We start from the raw sequence: 17906 nt of genomic DNA, 5'->3' as shown, positions 1-17906 counted from the left end.
TTATTAAGAAAAAAATCTCAAAATTATATACATCTCTTTGACCTATTTGAGTGGTTGCATGAAATTAGAAAAACCTCTTTTATTCACCCCCTCTTAATTAACCAATCAAAATACAACAAAACGCCATATCATATCATATTTATAAAATAAATCAAAATTAAAATAAAAAGACAAAAAAAATAAGGAAACAAATTCTGGAGATTTTTTAATAAGGAAATTATGTCGGGTTGGTTTATAAAGGAACGATTGGAGTGTAGTTTTTACAATTAAACAAAATTATATGTCGGTTTGGGTTTACAAAATAGTGATTAGGGTTTAGATTTTACAATTAAACAAAATTATATGTCGGTTTGGGTTTAAAAAATAGTGGTTAGGGTTTAGATTTTATAATTAAACAAAATTATTTGTCGGTTTGGGTTTACAAAAGAGTGGTTAGGGTTTATGGTTTAGATTTTATAATTAAACGAAATTATATGTCGGTTTGGGTTTACAAAAAAGTGGTTAGAGTTTAGGGTTTAGATTTTATAATCAAACGAAATTATATGTCGGTTTGGGTTTACAAAAAAATGGTTAGGGTTTAGGGTTTAGGGTTTAGATTTTACAATCAAAGAAATTTATATGTAGGTTTAGGTTTATAAAATAGTGGTTAGGGTTTAGATTTTACAAACTATAATATAATGTTTATAATTAAAATTGAATTATATACAGATTTTGTTTCTTTAATTAATAATTTATTTCTTTAACTAAGAGGGGGTGAATAAGAGATGTTCACCGAATTGTCCATGAAATTATTATTATCTAAACTTTCCCCTTAAAAAAAGTTACATAAGTAATTTGGTTTCCAATTTTTAAGCAATATTGTTCGAATTAGTAGAGTGACTTTATAGTTTATACAATAGAAAAGGAAGAAACTAATTTATTTTTATATGGGAATGAATTTTTTTATTTAAACATAAAAACGAAACATATATATATATATATACATATTAATTATAATTAATTATGAAATTTCATAGTTTGTATAAATTATTTTACATAGACCAGGACGATATTAAACTTTTCTTCAGTTCTTCTTTGTTAATGTGGAAATACAGTTGAATGTTGATAATAGTCATAGATGGTTAATCGTTTATATATTAACATTTTTTAAGTACATTTTGTATCGTGCCCTTTTAGTTGTATTTTAAAAAATAATTTACAATCTGAAGCCTTAGAAAATTTCCTAAAATAACAATTACATCAGATTTTGTTTCCTAAATATTTTACATTTCATTCCTACTAGAAATGTAACAAACTGCAATCAATATTTTATGGAAACAGAAGCTATATTATATTAATGACACCTTCTATTATTTTTTAAAGATATTGGCCCTATTCGTTTTGGTGTCTCCGCGACTCTTTCCAGCGATTAAAATTTAAACATGGAAGTGGCCAAATAAATGATGATAAATAACAAAACTGTCGCTGCGACTATTTTTACGGAGATTGCCGGTGTGTTCATGTGTCGCCAGAAAAAGCGGTGACAGTTACAATGATCGATGCGACTCCTTTTCATATAAATGGTGACTTTTTTTAATAGAAGCAGTAATTTATATCTGGGATTTAAACACCAACGACGTTGATTTTTTCAGTCGCCGAAAGTGGTCACAGCGACTATGTAAACGAACAGGCTCATTCTATCTCTAAATTCTTTGCAAACAACGAAAACAACAATTTAATTCGTATTTTGTTTTTCAAAACAAGTTAGCTTCAATTCTTAATGTAGATAAAAATGTTAATATAGATAAAAAAAAACTTTGATTCTCATTTTTTAAAATCATATTTTTGATATATATATATATATAAACTTAATAAAGACTTTAAAATATTATAAATAAAAGTTTAAAATACTATACAATGTGGTGATATAGTAAGACGGGGTGTAAAGAAGACATGTTGGAATTAATAAAATATCATTAAATTTGTATATAAACACGAGTTAAATCCTTATTTTATTATTTGTCAACACTACTAATATTATAATATTTGACATAACAAATCAACTTACTTTAACTAAAATTTTGTAAAATAAGTAAATCATTATGAAAATATGACTTAATCACAGCTTATAAATTAATTATTATGTATTTAAATCCTTTACTTTTTGTTCTAATAACTAAAAAACCAAATAGAATCTCAAACACTAAATAAAACAAACTAAATATAACAAAAATATTGTCACACATTGTACCGCAAGTTAAAAATTAATATTAACATTTTAGCCATTTGAACGGCTGAAAATTTTAATTATTTCTTAAGCGGTTGTAAATTTTAGTTATTCATTTATTTACAAAACAACCAGAATTTAACAAGCAAATACAATATTAATTATAAATAATAATAAAAATTATAGATCTGTGGTATACCGCGGGTTAAAATCTAGTATGTATGTAAAAATTTGAAGTGTTAATTAAGTCTTTATTTTAGAACTACACCGTTTCTAGCTCAGCAAAACTGAATCAAAGTGGATGAAACACCGATACTATTTTCCTTTTATTGAAGAATTAAAGAGAGAATCACAAACACAAATCACCATGTTCGTATATCCTAACAATTGTTACCTTTTGCGGATAAAATCATCCGTTTATACTAACGTTCTATTTTTGACAACAAATATATACACTTATCTTAACATTAAAACCAAATATATATATATTAGAAAAAAAAGATGGCCAATAATTTGCTTAAAGACGAGAAAAGCTAATCAATAATCATGTTTGGCATTACTTACTGATCATATTCTCTAGATGAAACGCATGCATAGGTTAATTTATACACTTCTTCGTTGATTTATCACAACTAATCATATTTGGCAATACTATGTGCATAGCCGCATACGCCGATGGTCCGAATCCACTCTACGTTAGTGTGGGAATAAAAGATTTAAACAAGTCATCATTGAGCCTTATCCATGCGTCTATATATTATCATAAACTCCAAGATATATCTTCCTTATTTCTCTTGATTTCCAAATATTTCGTTGAAATCAACTGTCTTAAATGATAATTAACATGTTATACGTTTAAAAAGAGATAAAAAAACTTAATCGACACAACTACGACTACGTTACGATGGATTAACATCATGCTACTATTCCCATGTGAATGCAACGGAGAGGAAAATATACTCCTTTTCTCGTTGTGTTTCAAGCTTTCAATGAGATTGTTGACGAAAGCAAACGTAATTACTAATGACATCTACGGCAGTTGACTAAAATTAAATATTTTAAAAGTCAAAGAAGGACACTAGTGGCAATATCGAAAATATTTGAAACACAAAGCCTTGTTTCTCACAATCTATTCCATAAAAACCAAAGGTGTGTGCGTGTAGAACTCAAAACCATAACGTTTGCAAGTAAGAAATATATAAAACAAAACGCACAATTATGCCTGAGGAGCTGAAACTACAAAAAGGATCTCCAAGCGAAGCTTCTCTCTTTAGTTGATTAGGGTTCTGTAGTTGAGATAATCAAGAAGAAGAAGAAGATGGGGTTACAGTTGGAGAGTTTGATGGAGACGATAAAGTCAAAGGTGGGTTTGCTGAGGAAGAAGAAGAAACCTTACATCAAAATGGATAAAAGCTCTAGCGTCAGAGTTGCCATCCGTCGTAAGAAGACCAGAGATCTCATTGATAAAACCTTAAAGGTCGCTGATCGTCCTGGCAAACGTACTCTTTTCTGAAAATGTTCATTTTCTCAGATTTTGCTACAGTTTCTGTGAATCAATTTTATTTGTTGTTGTTTGGTTTTGTTTTGTAATTGGGTGTTTTTGATTCAAGAGATCAAGTTTGTGATAATATGTATATATAGTTCTAGATATAAATAAAAGCCAGAAATATATAGAAACATCAAACATATGATTTATGCATGATTGATCGATGAAACATAAAAAAAGCTATATTGAAATCCTGTATAGTTGACTTTTAGTGATACGATCTTTGAGTCAGTCTTACATTTATTTCTGTCGGCAGGTCAGTCTTATTTTAGTGGAGTTTAGTTGAAATCTTTATAAAACTAAAAGCTCTGTAGTTTAGATTAAACCGGTGAGGTTTTGTTAGAAAAAAAGCCAAAGAAGAGTTTCATTATAGAAACTCAGAGATATCATCTTCTACACTTGCAAACTTAGACACTAAAGATTAAAGGCAAAATCCAGAGTAGGAAGGAGAGATATGGACTCACATAGGCTTTAAGAAGCCAACAAAGATTCAACTTTTGCAATCTGTTCTTCCTCTGTGGCTCTAGTCGGACTCTTGTTCGCCTCCTCGAACAAATCATGGTCCCATTTCTTCTCATTCTTTGTCCAGCTTCCGTTAAACCCACTTCGCTCGTTGCTGCGGAATCTGTTGTATCTATCAGCTCGATAACTCTGTCTGCTCCCCGCACCTCTCACATCATCTCTGTTCCACACTCTGTCTCTTCTCAATGCTGGTCTCTCATGTCTTTCTGAATGCATATTGCTCCTCCAGTTTCTCTCGTTCTGTCGGCGATGGTTTAGAATTGTGTCTCTTGCCTCAGTTCTTGTTCTGTCTGTGTTGTTCCCAGATTCCTCTGGAAACTTCTTGTCCATGAAGGCCGGTCGTTTCCTAGAGAGTGTTCCTTCGGTGTCGTCAACCTCATGGAACCTATCATGTCGCCACGAGCTTTTGTCTCCGTCTTTGCGATGCTGTGACTTCTCATCATCTCCAGCTCTTCTCTGATCTCTTGAACTTCTCCACGATCCTCTCTCTTCAAAATTTACAGGCAAGTAACATTGTCATTAGACTTACCAATTAGTTTAAAGCTATATAAAGCTAAAGACATGCAAATGCATATTTCCTTATGAGTTTATGTAAATGAAGAAAAGGAAGAAGAGTAAAATTTGGGGAGAATTACCAGTAGTTGCTCTTCTGTCATCTTTTCTGTCACTACGAAGATCATCATCATGCTGTTATAAGACACGCACAGGCAAGCCAAAGATTACATATATCTTAGCATTGGAAGGCATTCAACTGTAGGCAGTAATCCCGTCAAATCAGCACAAGATAAAAGTGTCAATATGCAGTAGATTGCAACCCAGCAATTGATTAGTATAACTGAGCTAGTACAAGATAAAAGATTAAATCTTCTAGTTTTTCATGGGCAATGAAGCTTAGAAGAAACATTCTGTAAACTCCTAGAAACTCACAAGAGCAAAAACATCTACACACATAACAAGCAATACCAGGACCAGTATTATGAGGAGTATACACACATATTGTACATTAGACCAAAAACTCCTAAAACCTCACAAGAGCAAAAACATCTACACACAAAGAACAAGCAGCAATACCAGGACCAGTAACAAAAACCAGATGGAAAATAATCAAAAGCTTTAGGAACCTGATGATATGATCTAGGACGAGATACTTGTGACAGATGGGAAGCTTGTTTGGTGGTCTCATGATGTGCGGAATGCTTCTTTTCACTGTCTTTTCTCAAACCACGAGCATCAGGTTCCAATGGAGCAGCATCTCTCAAGGACTGACGTGGTTTTTGCTCAGTGTCAGTACCATCACCGACATCCAAATCCTTGTTACTCAAAACTCGTTCAGCTTCAGGTTTACCATCTCTTCTTGATCTCTTGGGGCTAAAGAGAAAACATAAATGATTAGTAGTGGACCTCTGTGATAAGAGCTCTATAGTAAGAGTGATTTCTGAAAAGCTGGCTAGAGAACCACTTCGCAAACTTGTACTAAAATTAACTATTTGTGCATTTCATCACTCATGTTTAGGATCTACACAACTATTGACAATCGTCTTCTGCAAATAATCTCTACTTTACGAGAATGAACTGTGGCCAAATTAAGCAGATTAGATGAAGATACAAAACAAAATCACTCCAAGGATAAAACTACAACAGTGACAAAGCATAAATCTCACAATAATCAGCTTGCATTCCGATTTCTATACAAAAAAAAAAAAAAAAAAAAAAATACACGAGCTTCCTCGTTGTTCGCGATGAAGATAAAGAGTAGGATTCCCCAGAAGAATTTGAGTGTAAAGATGAAAAGAGTAAGCGAAGCAGGCAGACCTGGGTTCGCGATCGATCCTGGAACGCTGTCGTTTAGGGTCTGAATCTCTGCTCTCCCGCCTCGACATGGTTCCTCTTCTCTTCTCCCTCGAGAGATTTTTAGGGCTTTTACTATATAACTCTTCTCCCCTTCCCACTCCTCTCCCCTGCAACTCTTTTTTTTTAATCTAATTCCTCCGTCGGAGACTTGTCAATTTCCTCAAAAATTATAGTTTCCACCTCTTATTTCTTAATGTATCAGAAAAAACCCCATATGTTTAGAATTGTGTTCAAAAACCAACCACATAAAATTAACCCCATAGTTGTTCTTGAACGTAGTCATACTATGATTTGGTTCGTTTGTGATACATATACACAAATTGTAATAGCGGTATCTAAATTATCTGTAAAGATGTCAAAATAGGAAGAAGAAAACAAAAAAATGCCACTTTCTAGATGGCAATTTGTTATTAGGATATTGAAAGTATGCATGCAACTAGCGAAGGAGAGAGACCGGATAAAAAAGGTTTGAGAGTAAAGATGGATATACATAGCTTAAATAGAGATTTGTGTCAAGAGACATCATCATTCATTCTCCCAATACCCTTGGTTCCACTTCATTCGAGAAGGCGCTTGTATTTACACCACCCGATGGCACCAACATAGAGGAATATGCTTCCCACAGAACCTCCAATCACTGTCCATAGGAATCTTGATGGACCAGCTTTCTCATCCTTGAACAACTCTATGGTAATATTCATTCCGAATACACCAGCCACTGCAATGAAGGCGCTCATCACCAGGGTAGCTGTCGTTAGCATCACACCCATCTGCAGAAGATGATTCTGCTTGTCATCTAGCATTATGTTGATGTAGTCCTCCGTGTCATCCACATACTCCCTCAGCTTTTTCAACACAACAGCAATGGATTTGATTAGAAAATTATCTCATCACCGGAAAGAGTGCCATCTTTCTATTAATGAGTCTGATAAAATACCAAAAAAGCATATGGTCGATTTACTTACTGTTGATAGTTTGTTCAGTGTACCATCAATCTGCACAAAATATGCTTCCAAAAGCATTTCAAGCTCTTCAACATCTAATTTGTTGGTCATGGCACTTCGGGTTGAGCTTGTATGTGTCCCACGGCTGTTTCTGCTAAGTGCACTGTGAGCACTCATAAGCAGATCATGAGCGTCATTTGCTCGAAGATAGCCTTCATCTCTGTTAGCCTCTGATGCAAATTCGGGAGGAAGCCTGGCAGGTTTTAAGTAAAATAGCAGATGTTAGAATTACATCAGAACAGTCCAAATTAGTATTCTCAGAAAGTCGGTACATGCCTGTCATCCTCGTTTTCTTGAGGAAGATCAACCTCAAAGGCATCACTTTCATTCATAGAGGAATTTGACGAATCCTCAAGTTTCTGAGCTAGCTTCTCTGTAAGATACATCTCAGCCATATCCTCATCATCGTCTAGCAGATGTTCTAGCTCGTCCCTAACCTAGAACATGATACAAGTGAAGAGAAATAAGGTTTTAAGTTATGCAAACGTGGTTAAAATAAGGTGGTCTCTTATGTTCACAACTAAGAGGAACATGACAAATCGTTATCACAAGATCAAAAGAAGCAATGGAATGTCTGAATCATAAACACCTTCTGAACACGTCCAGTAATTGCAACCAGCCTGCTTTTAATCTGTCGAACCCGCTCCAAATTAAGGGTACTGATCTTGGAAGTAAGTTTGTCTAACGCTGGATGAGCCTCTAACTCCAATCTTGTGGCCTACATTAACGAAAAAAATGACTGAAACTCTCACACAAGAGAAGCAAAAATACTCTGTGTAGTAGAGTCCTTATGGAACTACTTACCTCATGTTCCAAACTGCTTGATGCAGCTTCAAGACAGGCTTCCAGAGCAACAAACTCAAACGGAAGAACCTTTGATCCATCTTGATTCTCAAGACTTTGCTTCGCATCCTTCTTGGCTTCACTGCCTTGATCCCCAGATGATTGTACCGTTCCAGCTTCTCCTTGTGCAGGATCCATCCCCGTCTGAGGCTCTCCCTCAGAGTTATGTTCCTCCTTTACTCGACACAGACAAAGAGAGCAAAAAGCAATTAGTAGCTAAATCACAGAGTCAGCCATTTCTCAACACGAGATTAGCTATCATATACAGATTCCATTGCCAAATCATATACATATGTAGCTACCAACCTCAATTTCCATTTCACAAACAATGCAATTAGGGATGAACAAGGACCAGTGAAAAAAGCCCTAATTTGTCGAATTACCTGAGGTTTAGTGGCGTGATGGTGACACAGAATCCGCCGGCGCAACTCTTCAATAAAAGGTGAAACCGAAGGATCCTTGGAATTAAGCAGCAAAACTTCTTGAGCGGTGATGATCGCCTTGATATGCTCCAGATTGATAACAATCGCTCTCTCTCGACCCAGAACAGTCGACGGATACGACAACAGTGGATCGAGAATCCTAAGATCTCGCGCCGGCAATCCCGTTCGCCGCATGATGGCGTGTTTCCCTTCTTCCTTGGGCTGCGGCTTCCCTGACGAGTCAAGCACCAACCACGACCTCACCCCAACGCCTTTCTTCCGTCCACCGCCACCCACACCGGCGGGGTACGGCGGTGTAGGCTGCCCAATGTTAAGAGTCGACGGATTCGTATTGAAATTGAATTCATCAGGTCTCGCTCCCCTCATCGCTTACACGATTTGCTGTGATCAGAGAGAGACCGAGCAGCTTAAGTGAAAATTGCGATCTCAACTTATAATCCTCCGGCTCGTCAGCAACGAAAAGATTTCAAACGGTTAAGATATACCGGTTTTAGATTCCCCCCCCCTCCCTACAAAATCTAATCGGATTTAGAATAACCGGTTTCGGGTTTAGAATAACCGGTTTTAGCTTCTTCTTTGATTTTGTTTTTGCAACGACGGAGGCTGCTGATGAGAGAGTTTTGCTTTTCTTTAAAGTGTTTAGTTAGGGCTTTAGAAATCGGCGACGGCGAGCTTGTGAGAATTGAATTACCCGAGGAAGAATCTGATGAAGTTGAAATCGGTGTTCGACGCTTCGGAAATCAGATCGGAATTTGAATCGGCGGGGATAAATCCCAATTTCGCCATTCAAATCTGGAAGTATGTAATTCAGAATCCTGATTGCGTTTGGGACGAGATCCCTTCATTGCCTTCAGCTGCTTACTCTCTACTCCATTCCAAATTCAAGACTCTTACTTCGTCTCTTCACTCTCTGTTCCATTCCTCCGATGGCACCACCTCAAAACTCCTCATCAAGCTCCAAGTACTCTTCTACTCTCTCTCTGTTTCTTCGTTTTTTCCTTGTAAATGTGTTGGGAATGATACAATATTACGAATGAACATGAGACTAGTCTTTGTAGATTAAGGGAAGTGTACAAGAAGAGGTTTAGTTGCTGAGAGGTTTACTTTGTGATTACAACACATCGTCTCTGTTATCTGATTAACTCATATTCGATTCTTGCTTCTTGTTTTTGGAATTCAAGAATGGAGCTTTAGTGGAAGCTGTGGTAATGAGATACGATACTCGGTTGGGTATGTGTGGAGGGAAACCACGTCCTGGAGGTATAAGAACTACATTATGCATTTCGTCTCAGGTATTGATTACTATCATGTACTGTCATCTTGTTTCATCGAATCACTGTGGAAGTGTTAAAGAACATCTTACATGACGTGTTATCATTAATAGGTTGGTTGCAAGATGGGTTGCACCTTCTGTGCTACTGGTACCATGGGATTTAAAAGCAATTTAACATCTGGAGAAATTGTGGAGCAGCTTGTTCACGCCTCCCGCATAGCTGATATACGCAACATTGTTTTCATGGTATTTTGCTTCTTTCAATGCATTTTATATACACGATACCTTACGTTTATTTGTTGAGGTCGTCTTTTTATACCTTCTCAATTGATGAAGTTTATTCACTAGTTGTTTCCTTGGTTTGATGATTATGATCAGGGAATGGGAGAGCCATTAAATAACTACAATGCTGTTGTTGAAGCTGTTCGCGTCATGTTAAAACAGCCATTTCAGCTGTCACCAAAACGAATTACCATATCAACTGTAAGTATTGTGAAAGCTGCCTTGAGATATTCGTAACGCAGAAATTTGTCTGAATTTGGTAGAATTCCTTCAGAAGTTCAGATTATGATATTTGGTGAGGTTGTTAAACTATAAACGTTGATCTATTAAATCTTGCAGTTTTTGATTTCCGAGACAAGTTTTGGCTTTTGTGGTTAAGTTGCTTACTTTTTAAGTGTTGGTTTTCAGGGGATACATAGAAAGTTCTTTCTGATTTAATTTTTCTCCCTGCTCTAACTGTATATTCTAGACTTCTAGTTGAGAAATCTAAATCATGCAATGCTGCGTAGGTTGACACTTTTTTTAAGTAGTGAGCTAATAAATTTTCCTACATCCGAATGTCATCTGCATAGGTTGGAATTGTTCACGCAATTAGCAAGCTACACAATGATCTACCAGGTGTAAGTTTAGCAGTCTCTCTTCATGCACCAGTTCAAGAAATCCGCTGCCAGATCATGCCAGCAGCTAGAGCCTTTCCTCTACAAAAGCTTATGGATGCACTTCAAACTTTCCAAAAGAACAGGTACTCTTAACTGGTTCTTTTGCTACTAAAATGATAGAACCACAATCCCTGCTGTTAAATTAAAGATGATAACATAGTGTGCGACATTTTCCTTGGATATAACAGTCAACAAAAGATCTTCATTGAATACATAATGCTTGATGGAGTAAATGATCAAGAGCAGCACGCTCATCTACTTGGTGAATTGCTAAAGACATTTCAAGTGGTAAAATCTTTGATTTCTTATTAGTACTCTTCAAGGCTTCTGCAATTTTATGATGATACTTTTGATGGAAACTCTGTGCTCTTTTCTTGAACAGGTTATAAATTTGATACCATTTAACCCAATTGGGTCCACAAGCCAATTCGAAACAAGCAGTGTACAAAGCGTATCAACTTTCCAGAAAATTCTGAGGGAAACGTACAAGATCCGAACCACAATTCGCAAAGAAATGGGTCAGGATATAAGTGGTGCTTGCGGTCAGCTAGTCGTGAACCAACCAGACAACAGAAGGACTCCCGGAATTGTGGAACTTCCAGACATTGAAGATCTACATCTCTAACTTTAGGACCAGAGACATGAAACAGACATTTGGAATGGTTTGTAGTATCTTCAAAGCCACTCTTCAAAACCCTTTTCTTAAACTTCACATTTTGTCCTCATCACTTCGTGGAAAACACTTGGCTCACTCTTATATGCAAGTAAGACAAACAGAGATGGTCCTTAGTCCTTCTTACACTTCATCACATGGAGATTTAAACTTCTCTTTTAAAATATTCACCAACCAACAAGTGATGTAATGTCATCATTAAAGTTGAAGTAAATGTTTTAAAGCCAGCACCAAGTTAACTTTCATGAAGTAAATATCACGGTAGTAAAACTAATTAACTTCTTCCCGCCTATAAAACGACCCCATACTCTTGTCTTTCATTCCATAAGAGAAAATAGCATAGAAAGATGGGTGTAAGAAGATTTGTGAATATCTCTCTGCTAATAGCAGCTCTAGTTTCATCACTATGCGAGTCTCAGAAGAACTTTGCATGTGATAAAAATTCTCCTGCGACGGCTAAGTACGGTTTCTGTAACGTCTCGTTGTCGTATGAAGCACGCGCCAAAGATTTGGTCTCACGTCTCTCCCTCACGGAAAAAGTCCAGCAACTCGTAAACAAAGCCACAGGAGTTCCAAGGCTCGGTGTTCCTCCGTACGAGTGGTGGTCGGAAGCTCTCCACGGCGTCTCCGACGTTGGACCAGGGGTAAAAGCATCATAACTGTACATATACATGAATATGATGAACATACATGAGTTGTTTGTGTAATGAAACGCTTACGTTTTTGAGTTTGTTTCTAAGGTGCGTTTCAACGGGACTGTGCCTGGAGCGACTAGTTTCCCGGCGACGATATTAACGACAGCGAACTTTAACACATCGTTGTGGCTAAAAATGGGAGAAGTGGTTTCTACGGAGGCTCGAGCGATGCACAACGTAGGACTTGCTGGCCTAACGTATTGGAGTCCCAACGTTAACGTCTTTAGAGATCCAAGATGGGGTCGTGGTCAAGAGACGCCTGGGGAGGATCCTCTCGTTGTTTCAAAATACGCTGTGAACTACGTTAAGGGCTTACAAGACGTTCACGACGCCGGAAACTCACGGCGGCTTAAGGTCTCTAGCTGCTGCAAGCATTACACTGCTTACGATCTTGATAACTGGAAAGGCATCGATAGATTCCACTTCGACGCCAAGGTAATATATAAATACATATATTTCAATTCCTTAGAATTGACCTTAGTGTTGATGTGTTTGTGATTGTTTTGGTGGGAAGGTAACTAATCAAGACTTGGACGACACGTATCAGCCGCCATTTAAGAGCTGTGTAGAGGAAGGAGAGTGAGCAGTGTGATGTGTTCTTACAACAGAGTTAATGGTATCCCAACTTGTGCAGACCCTAATCTTCTTCGTGGAGTTATCCGAGGCCAATGGCGTCTTGACGGGTCAGTATCGTTTTCTACTTTCTTGCCCCTTTAGAAGAACCAATTTGACCTAAAGATAGAGTTATATGGTCGCAGGTACATCGTTTCGGATTGTGATTCCATTCAGGTCTATTTCGACGACATTCATTACACCAAGACACGTGAAGACGCAGTTGCTATCGCTCTCAAAGCAGGCAAGAAACTTTAGATCATCATTATATTAGAAATGCCATTTTTGATCTATGAGAAGTAAAATATGTTGTTATTGTCTGAAACAGGTTTGAACATGAACTGTGGAGACTTTCTAGGTAAGTACACAGAGAATGCAGTGAAGCTTAAGAAATTGAACGCATCAGAAGTTGATGAAGCGCTGATTTACAACTACATTGTTCTCATGAGGCTCGGATTCTTCGATGGAGATCCAAAATCGCTTCCCTTTGGTCATCTTGGACCGTCTGATGTTTGCAGCAAGGATCATCAAATGCTTGCGCTGGAAGCCGCGAAACAGGGGATTGTACTACTTGAGAACAGAGGAGATCTTCCATTGTCAAAGACCGCGGTTAAAAAACTAGCGGTTATAGGTCCAAATGCAAATGCTACAAAGGTTATGATTAGTAACTATGCGGGTGTGCCTTGTAAGTACACAAGCCCTTTACAAGGGCTACAAAAGTATGTATCCGAAAAGGTTGTTTACGAGCTGGGATGTAAAGATGTCAAATGCGATGACCAAACACTGATTCCAGCAGCAGTCAAGGCGGCTTCAGAGGCTGATGTGACGGTTTTGGTGGTTGGATTGGATCAGACGGTAGAGGCAGAGGGTCTTGACCGGGTTAACCTAACGCTTCCGGGTTATCAAGAAAAGCTGGTGAGAGATATGGCTAGTGCTGCAAAGAAAACAGTTGTTTTGGTCATAATGTCTGCTGGACCTATAGATATCTCCTTCGCCAAGAGTCTGAGCAAGATTAGCGCGGTATTATGGGTCGGATACCCTGGTCAAGCTGGAGGAGACGCTATAGCTCAAGTCATCTTTGGTGACTACAATCCTTGTAAGCCTCTAATTTAAACCCTAAACCCTATTTAAACCTAGACATCATTACGTACTTATTTTTGTTTGTTGTTGCATCAGCTGGGAGACTACCAGAGACATGGTACTCACAGGAATTTGCAGATAAGGTTGCGATGACAGACATGAACATGAGACCTAACTCAACCTCTGGTTTCCCTGGAAGATCTTACAGATTCTACACAGGGAAACCGGTTTACAATTTCGGATACGGACTTAGCTACTCTTCTTTCTCTACTTTTGTTCTCTCGGCTCCATCGTTCATACACATCAAAACCAATCCGATCTTGAACCTAAACAAGACAACATCTGTCGACATCTCCACCGTAAACTGCCACAATCTCAAGATCCGGGTCGTTATCGGGGTCAAGAACCACGGGCTACGGTCTGGAAGCCATGTGGTGCTGGTGTTCTGGAAACCGCCAAAGTGTTCAAAGTCTTTGGTGGGTGGTGGCGTGCCACAGACGCAACTGATAGGGTTTGAGAGAGTAGAAGTTGGAAGAAGCATGACAGAGAAAGTTACCGTTGAGTTTGATGTCTGCAAAGAACTTAGCCTTGTGGATACTCACGGTAAAAGGAAACTGGTCACAGGACACCACACGCTTGTTATCGGCTCTAACAGTGATCAACAAATCTATCATCATCTCAACGTTAGATTGGCCAGAGATTCAACGGTTTCCATCTAGAAAACAACAGAGCCCATAGATTCTTCTACTACAGGTGTTATTGTCAAAAAGCCTACTATAGTTGTTATTTTCAAAAGTCAATACTGTAATGCTATCATCAATTATGACCAAAAACCTAAATAAAAATTTGGTATAATACCACAAACAGGGTCAATTCTTATCCAAATATTTGAACCGAGATATATAGTAGTCAACATAATACAAAGAAAATTTTAACTTTTCTTCTTATGCCACATGATATAAATAGTAGGTTTCTATAAGATATATTTTTGGTATTACATAAACATAAAATTTTCATGGAGGGGTTAATTCCATATCTGATTCATGCTATCAAGAAAGACCATAACCGTGCTCATCAGATGTATCGATCGATGTCTGTAGGATCGAGCCGAAGCTATCGACCATTAATGATGGGACAAGAAGGCTCTTCTTCAGTACAGGGATCTTCTCACCGTCGAACTAAATCAGAGTACAATCCACCTGTTATAATGGATATGTCTGATCAAAGATCTTCAGGTTTTGGTCAAAAAAATGTGAATAAAGATTCCTCTTCTCAAGATATAGCAACAAAGACTTAGCTTGCATAGAGTTGATGATTTTATGTAAGAAAGAAACAATTATAATTCTGATTTTATATTTCTGTTATTTAAATTTGTAATAAATCTGATCTATCAATGAAATTAACTTATTTTTTTTTCTTTTTAAATTACTATAATGATCAAATACAAAACTCAATTGTGTTTTTCCTTAATTTGACTTATTAACAAGAATGACCAAAAATAGTAAAGGAAACTGTCAAAACAACTTAATGATAAACAAAGGAACAAAAAAAATGCTGTTGATTGCTTGGCAATCAAGGAAGAAGTATCCACATTAGGGCTTTTGATCATAAGAAAAACAGTTAAAGATTTCCCAAAAAACCCTTTTACTCCATTTTGAAAAGAATCAAAACATAAACACATTAGATTCCACCAATCTTGTTCTTGTCTGTATACATGCAACAGATTGAGAAACGTAGCCTTCTCTGTTCTTGCCTCTTTGTGTTTCTTCTGATACAATTACAAGCAATGGCAGAATTAAGATCAGGCGTTCTTTTCAAGCTTCTAGAAGAAATGGGAGTCGGGAAAGTGCGAAGAGACGTTGATCACAGACCGGTTTTGCTGCAGATAAGAAGCATAATCCCTGTGTTAGCAGCTGGAGGGTTATGGCCAAACAAAGGTTTCTTCTTGAGAATATCAGATTCAACACATTCAATGTATGTCTCATTGCCTCGAGAAGAGAACGATCTTGTTCTCTACGACAAGTTACAAATCGGTCAATTGATATTCGTCGAGAAGCTTGAATTCGCTTATCCAGTTCCTATGATCAAAGGCATTAGACCAACTCCAGGTCGAAGGGTTTGCATCGGTGATCCAATCGATCTAATCCCTAAAGAAAGGATCGAAAAGTTCTGTGGCCGTATATCGGATATTGAGCAAAGCTACGATCAACAAGTTAAGAGGCCAAGAAGAACAAGATGGAATAACTCGAGCGTCTCTGAGTTAAATTTTACGGATTTAGGGTTATCCAAAAACCTTTCGAGTGTAATGGAAGAAATAGATGATACAGAATCAATGGTTTCGAGTTGCTCTTCGTCTTTATCGTCTGTAGCTAGGAGAAGAAGCTGGATAGGTTTGAGTGATAATAGAAAGAGAAGAGAGTCATTAGATCCATCCATGATTAAAACTCATGATCTTGACCCTAAACATGTTTCAAGAACTCGAAGTTCTGCTGCCGTAAGTTTTACAGAAAATGACTTTTGGCAATTACATCATCTGCTTAGACAAATTCTGATATTTGTTTTTTTTCAATAAATTTTCAGGCTTCGCCTTCTCCTTCTGTCCGAAGTTATGGAGGGATAGAGGAGAAGTCAAGTAGTAGTAGTAGAACAAGAAGAAGAGATGGTGTAGTTTCACCATCTCCAAGATGGGCTAAAAGCTTAAGCTGTGGAAATGGAAGTAATAGGAGTAAGAACCTTCTTCCACCTAAAAGCAAAACCCTTGAATCCTCGGATTCGATATCGAGGAAAAGAAGCTGGACAGAGACAGAGATCCTCTGGAATTCACTTCCTCCAAAAGTTGTAAATCTCGGAAAGGTAAGTAATAGCTTTTGATCGAATCATAAAATGTGTTTTGATCTGTATTAAAGAGAGAGTTCATTCGTGAATTTGGCAGGACGTTCTGAGACAGAGAGATACGGCTATTCGAGCTGCATCCCAAGCATTGCTAGAGGCTTCAGCTGCTGAAAGATTGCTCAAATGTCTAAGGTACGCTTCCCTTTAATTTGAGACACAACACAACTAATTGTATCTTCTTGCTCAAGAAATTTTCTAACTGAAATGTTCTAGGTCATACTCGGAGCTTTCGGACAAGAGAGACCAACATCATCAAAATCAAGAGCTACGAATTGGAGAATTCTTGAGTTTCCAAGATGAGTTAAGCAAGAGCAGGCTCATCATTCAATCACTATCAACTGAAGAAACAGAGCATTGCAATTCCAACATAGTGAAAACAGGGGATGAGAGACGCGAAAAGGCGACTCAGTGGATCAAATCAGCATTGGCTACCGATCTCAAACTGGTTACTTTATCTGCAAGTAAGCCTACACAGAGCCCCGGGAGAAAGGGTCTTACCCTTATTTCTCATGAAATCGAAGACCGTGAAGGTAACACAAGCGAAATTGACCCGGGATTAGGACAGAGAAAGGAGAGGTTAGGAAGAGCATCGAACGAACTCAGAAACTGGCTTAGGGAAGAAGGAAGAAGTTGGTATCTAAGCCGAGTCGAGAAGTATTTAGATGAGATCAGTGTTGGAACAAAGTGGAGAGAGATGAGCAGTCAACAAGTAGGGGAAACAATGTATCAGATTAAACGGGTGAGTGATTGGTTAGACGCCATTGTTAAAGGAGACAAAGAAGAAGAAGAAGAGGAAGTGGTGATAATGATGATGACAGAGTCTGAAACAGAGGCTTGTCGTAGGGTAAGAAACAAGATTTATAGGATTCTATTGAAACATGTTGAGACAACTTCTTTGTTAAGTCATCAACGTAGTAACAATCTCATGTCTCATCATCAACAACAACAACATTTTTTCTGAAAAGACAATGTTACTTTTTTTTGTTTATCTGTTGATTGTTTCCAGTTGAGGCCACAAGGTACTAGAATTTTCAAGTGAAGTTTAATTTGGTTTAGTGGATGATAAGTCTAACTGTATCGAACCAAACCGGAATGGGGTAAGTAGCAGAAATATTAATTACGTCACGATTTTGGTATCTATTTTTTTGATGGTTTTAGACTTTTAGTTAATTACGTAACGTTTTTAGTAATAAGTTACAATATCTTATCAACGTCCATTTGTATAAATTGTGTATGGCAGTGTATTTACGAATTTGCCACAAAGGGACTTATCAAGTAGATAAGCCAACAAAACGAAGGTTTAGCAAAAAAAAATACAGATTTAG

The 17906-nt window shown here is 37.4% G+C and overlaps 7 protein-coding genes across 7 annotated transcripts; 5 read left to right on the top strand and 2 right to left on the bottom strand.

Moving 5' to 3' along the window:
• Nucleotides 1-3350: 3350 nt before the first annotated feature.
• LOC109130953 (uncharacterized) lies at nucleotides 3351-3890 on the top strand. The gene has a single exon (XM_019241124.2). It carries the CDS (start codon nucleotides 3525-3527, stop codon nucleotides 3717-3719), a length of 195 nt encoding a protein of 64 aa, XP_019096669.1. The 5' UTR covers nucleotides 3351-3524; the 3' UTR covers nucleotides 3720-3890.
• Nucleotides 3891-4086: 196 nt separating this feature from the next.
• On the bottom strand, nucleotides 4087-6240 carry LOC104765837 (uncharacterized). The gene is made up of 4 exons (XM_010489608.3): nucleotides 6087-6240; nucleotides 5396-5642; nucleotides 4910-4961; nucleotides 4087-4762 (listed from the first exon to the last, which is right to left on the bottom strand). Exons 1-4 carry the CDS (start codon nucleotides 6152-6154, stop codon nucleotides 4224-4226), a joined length of 906 nt encoding a protein of 301 aa, XP_010487910.1. The 5' UTR covers nucleotides 6155-6240; the 3' UTR covers nucleotides 4087-4223.
• Nucleotides 6241-6496: 256 nt separating this feature from the next.
• Nucleotides 6497-8898, bottom strand: LOC104765836 (magnesium transporter MRS2-3). The gene is made up of 6 exons (XM_010489607.3): nucleotides 8356-8898; nucleotides 7934-8146; nucleotides 7719-7847; nucleotides 7406-7566; nucleotides 7091-7322; nucleotides 6497-6970 (listed from the first exon to the last, which is right to left on the bottom strand). Exons 1-6 carry the CDS (start codon nucleotides 8779-8781, stop codon nucleotides 6683-6685), a joined length of 1449 nt encoding a protein of 482 aa, XP_010487909.2. The 5' UTR covers nucleotides 8782-8898; the 3' UTR covers nucleotides 6497-6682.
• A 122-nt stretch (nucleotides 8899-9020) lies between these two features.
• LOC104765833 (uncharacterized) lies at nucleotides 9021-11421 on the top strand. Its single transcript, XM_010489606.2, has 7 exons — nucleotides 9021-9376; nucleotides 9597-9707; nucleotides 9800-9934; nucleotides 10067-10171; nucleotides 10543-10712; nucleotides 10818-10917; nucleotides 11012-11421. The coding sequence occupies exons 1-7, from the start codon at nucleotides 9122-9124 to the stop codon at nucleotides 11252-11254; spliced, it is 1119 nt and encodes a 372-aa protein (XP_010487908.1). The 5' UTR covers nucleotides 9021-9121; the 3' UTR covers nucleotides 11255-11421.
• A 205-nt stretch (nucleotides 11422-11626) lies between these two features.
• LOC104767649 (putative beta-D-xylosidase 5) lies at nucleotides 11627-14553 on the top strand. The gene is made up of 6 exons (XM_087501757.1): nucleotides 11627-11946; nucleotides 12043-12432; nucleotides 12512-12680; nucleotides 12756-12853; nucleotides 12938-13705; nucleotides 13786-14553. Exons 3-6 carry the CDS (start codon nucleotides 12589-12591, stop codon nucleotides 14406-14408), a joined length of 1581 nt encoding a protein of 526 aa, XP_087357883.1. The 5' UTR covers nucleotides 11627-11946; nucleotides 12043-12432; nucleotides 12512-12588; the 3' UTR covers nucleotides 14409-14553.
• Nucleotides 14554-14676: 123 nt separating this feature from the next.
• Nucleotides 14677-15114, top strand: LOC104765832 (uncharacterized). The gene has a single exon (XM_010489605.3). It carries the CDS (start codon nucleotides 14705-14707, stop codon nucleotides 14984-14986), a length of 282 nt encoding a protein of 93 aa, XP_010487907.1. The 5' UTR covers nucleotides 14677-14704; the 3' UTR covers nucleotides 14987-15114.
• Nucleotides 15115-15242: 128 nt separating this feature from the next.
• LOC104767648 (protein CORTICAL MICROTUBULE DISORDERING 6-like) lies at nucleotides 15243-17586 on the top strand. Its single transcript, XM_010491644.2, has 4 exons — nucleotides 15243-16183; nucleotides 16270-16542; nucleotides 16622-16713; nucleotides 16795-17586. The coding sequence occupies exons 1-4, from the start codon at nucleotides 15404-15406 to the stop codon at nucleotides 17540-17542; spliced, it is 1893 nt and encodes a 630-aa protein (XP_010489946.1). The 5' UTR covers nucleotides 15243-15403; the 3' UTR covers nucleotides 17543-17586.
• Nucleotides 17587-17906: the final 320 nt, after the last annotated feature.

Source organism: Camelina sativa, chromosome 19, assembly GCF_030686135.1.
Source record: "Camelina sativa cultivar CO46 ecotype springtype chromosome 19, ASM3068613v1".
Taxonomy (NCBI): Eukaryota; Viridiplantae; Streptophyta; class Magnoliopsida; order Brassicales; family Brassicaceae; genus Camelina; species Camelina sativa.
Note: the sequence above shows the minus strand (reverse complement) of the source record. Positions and strands in the feature narration are given on the sequence as shown.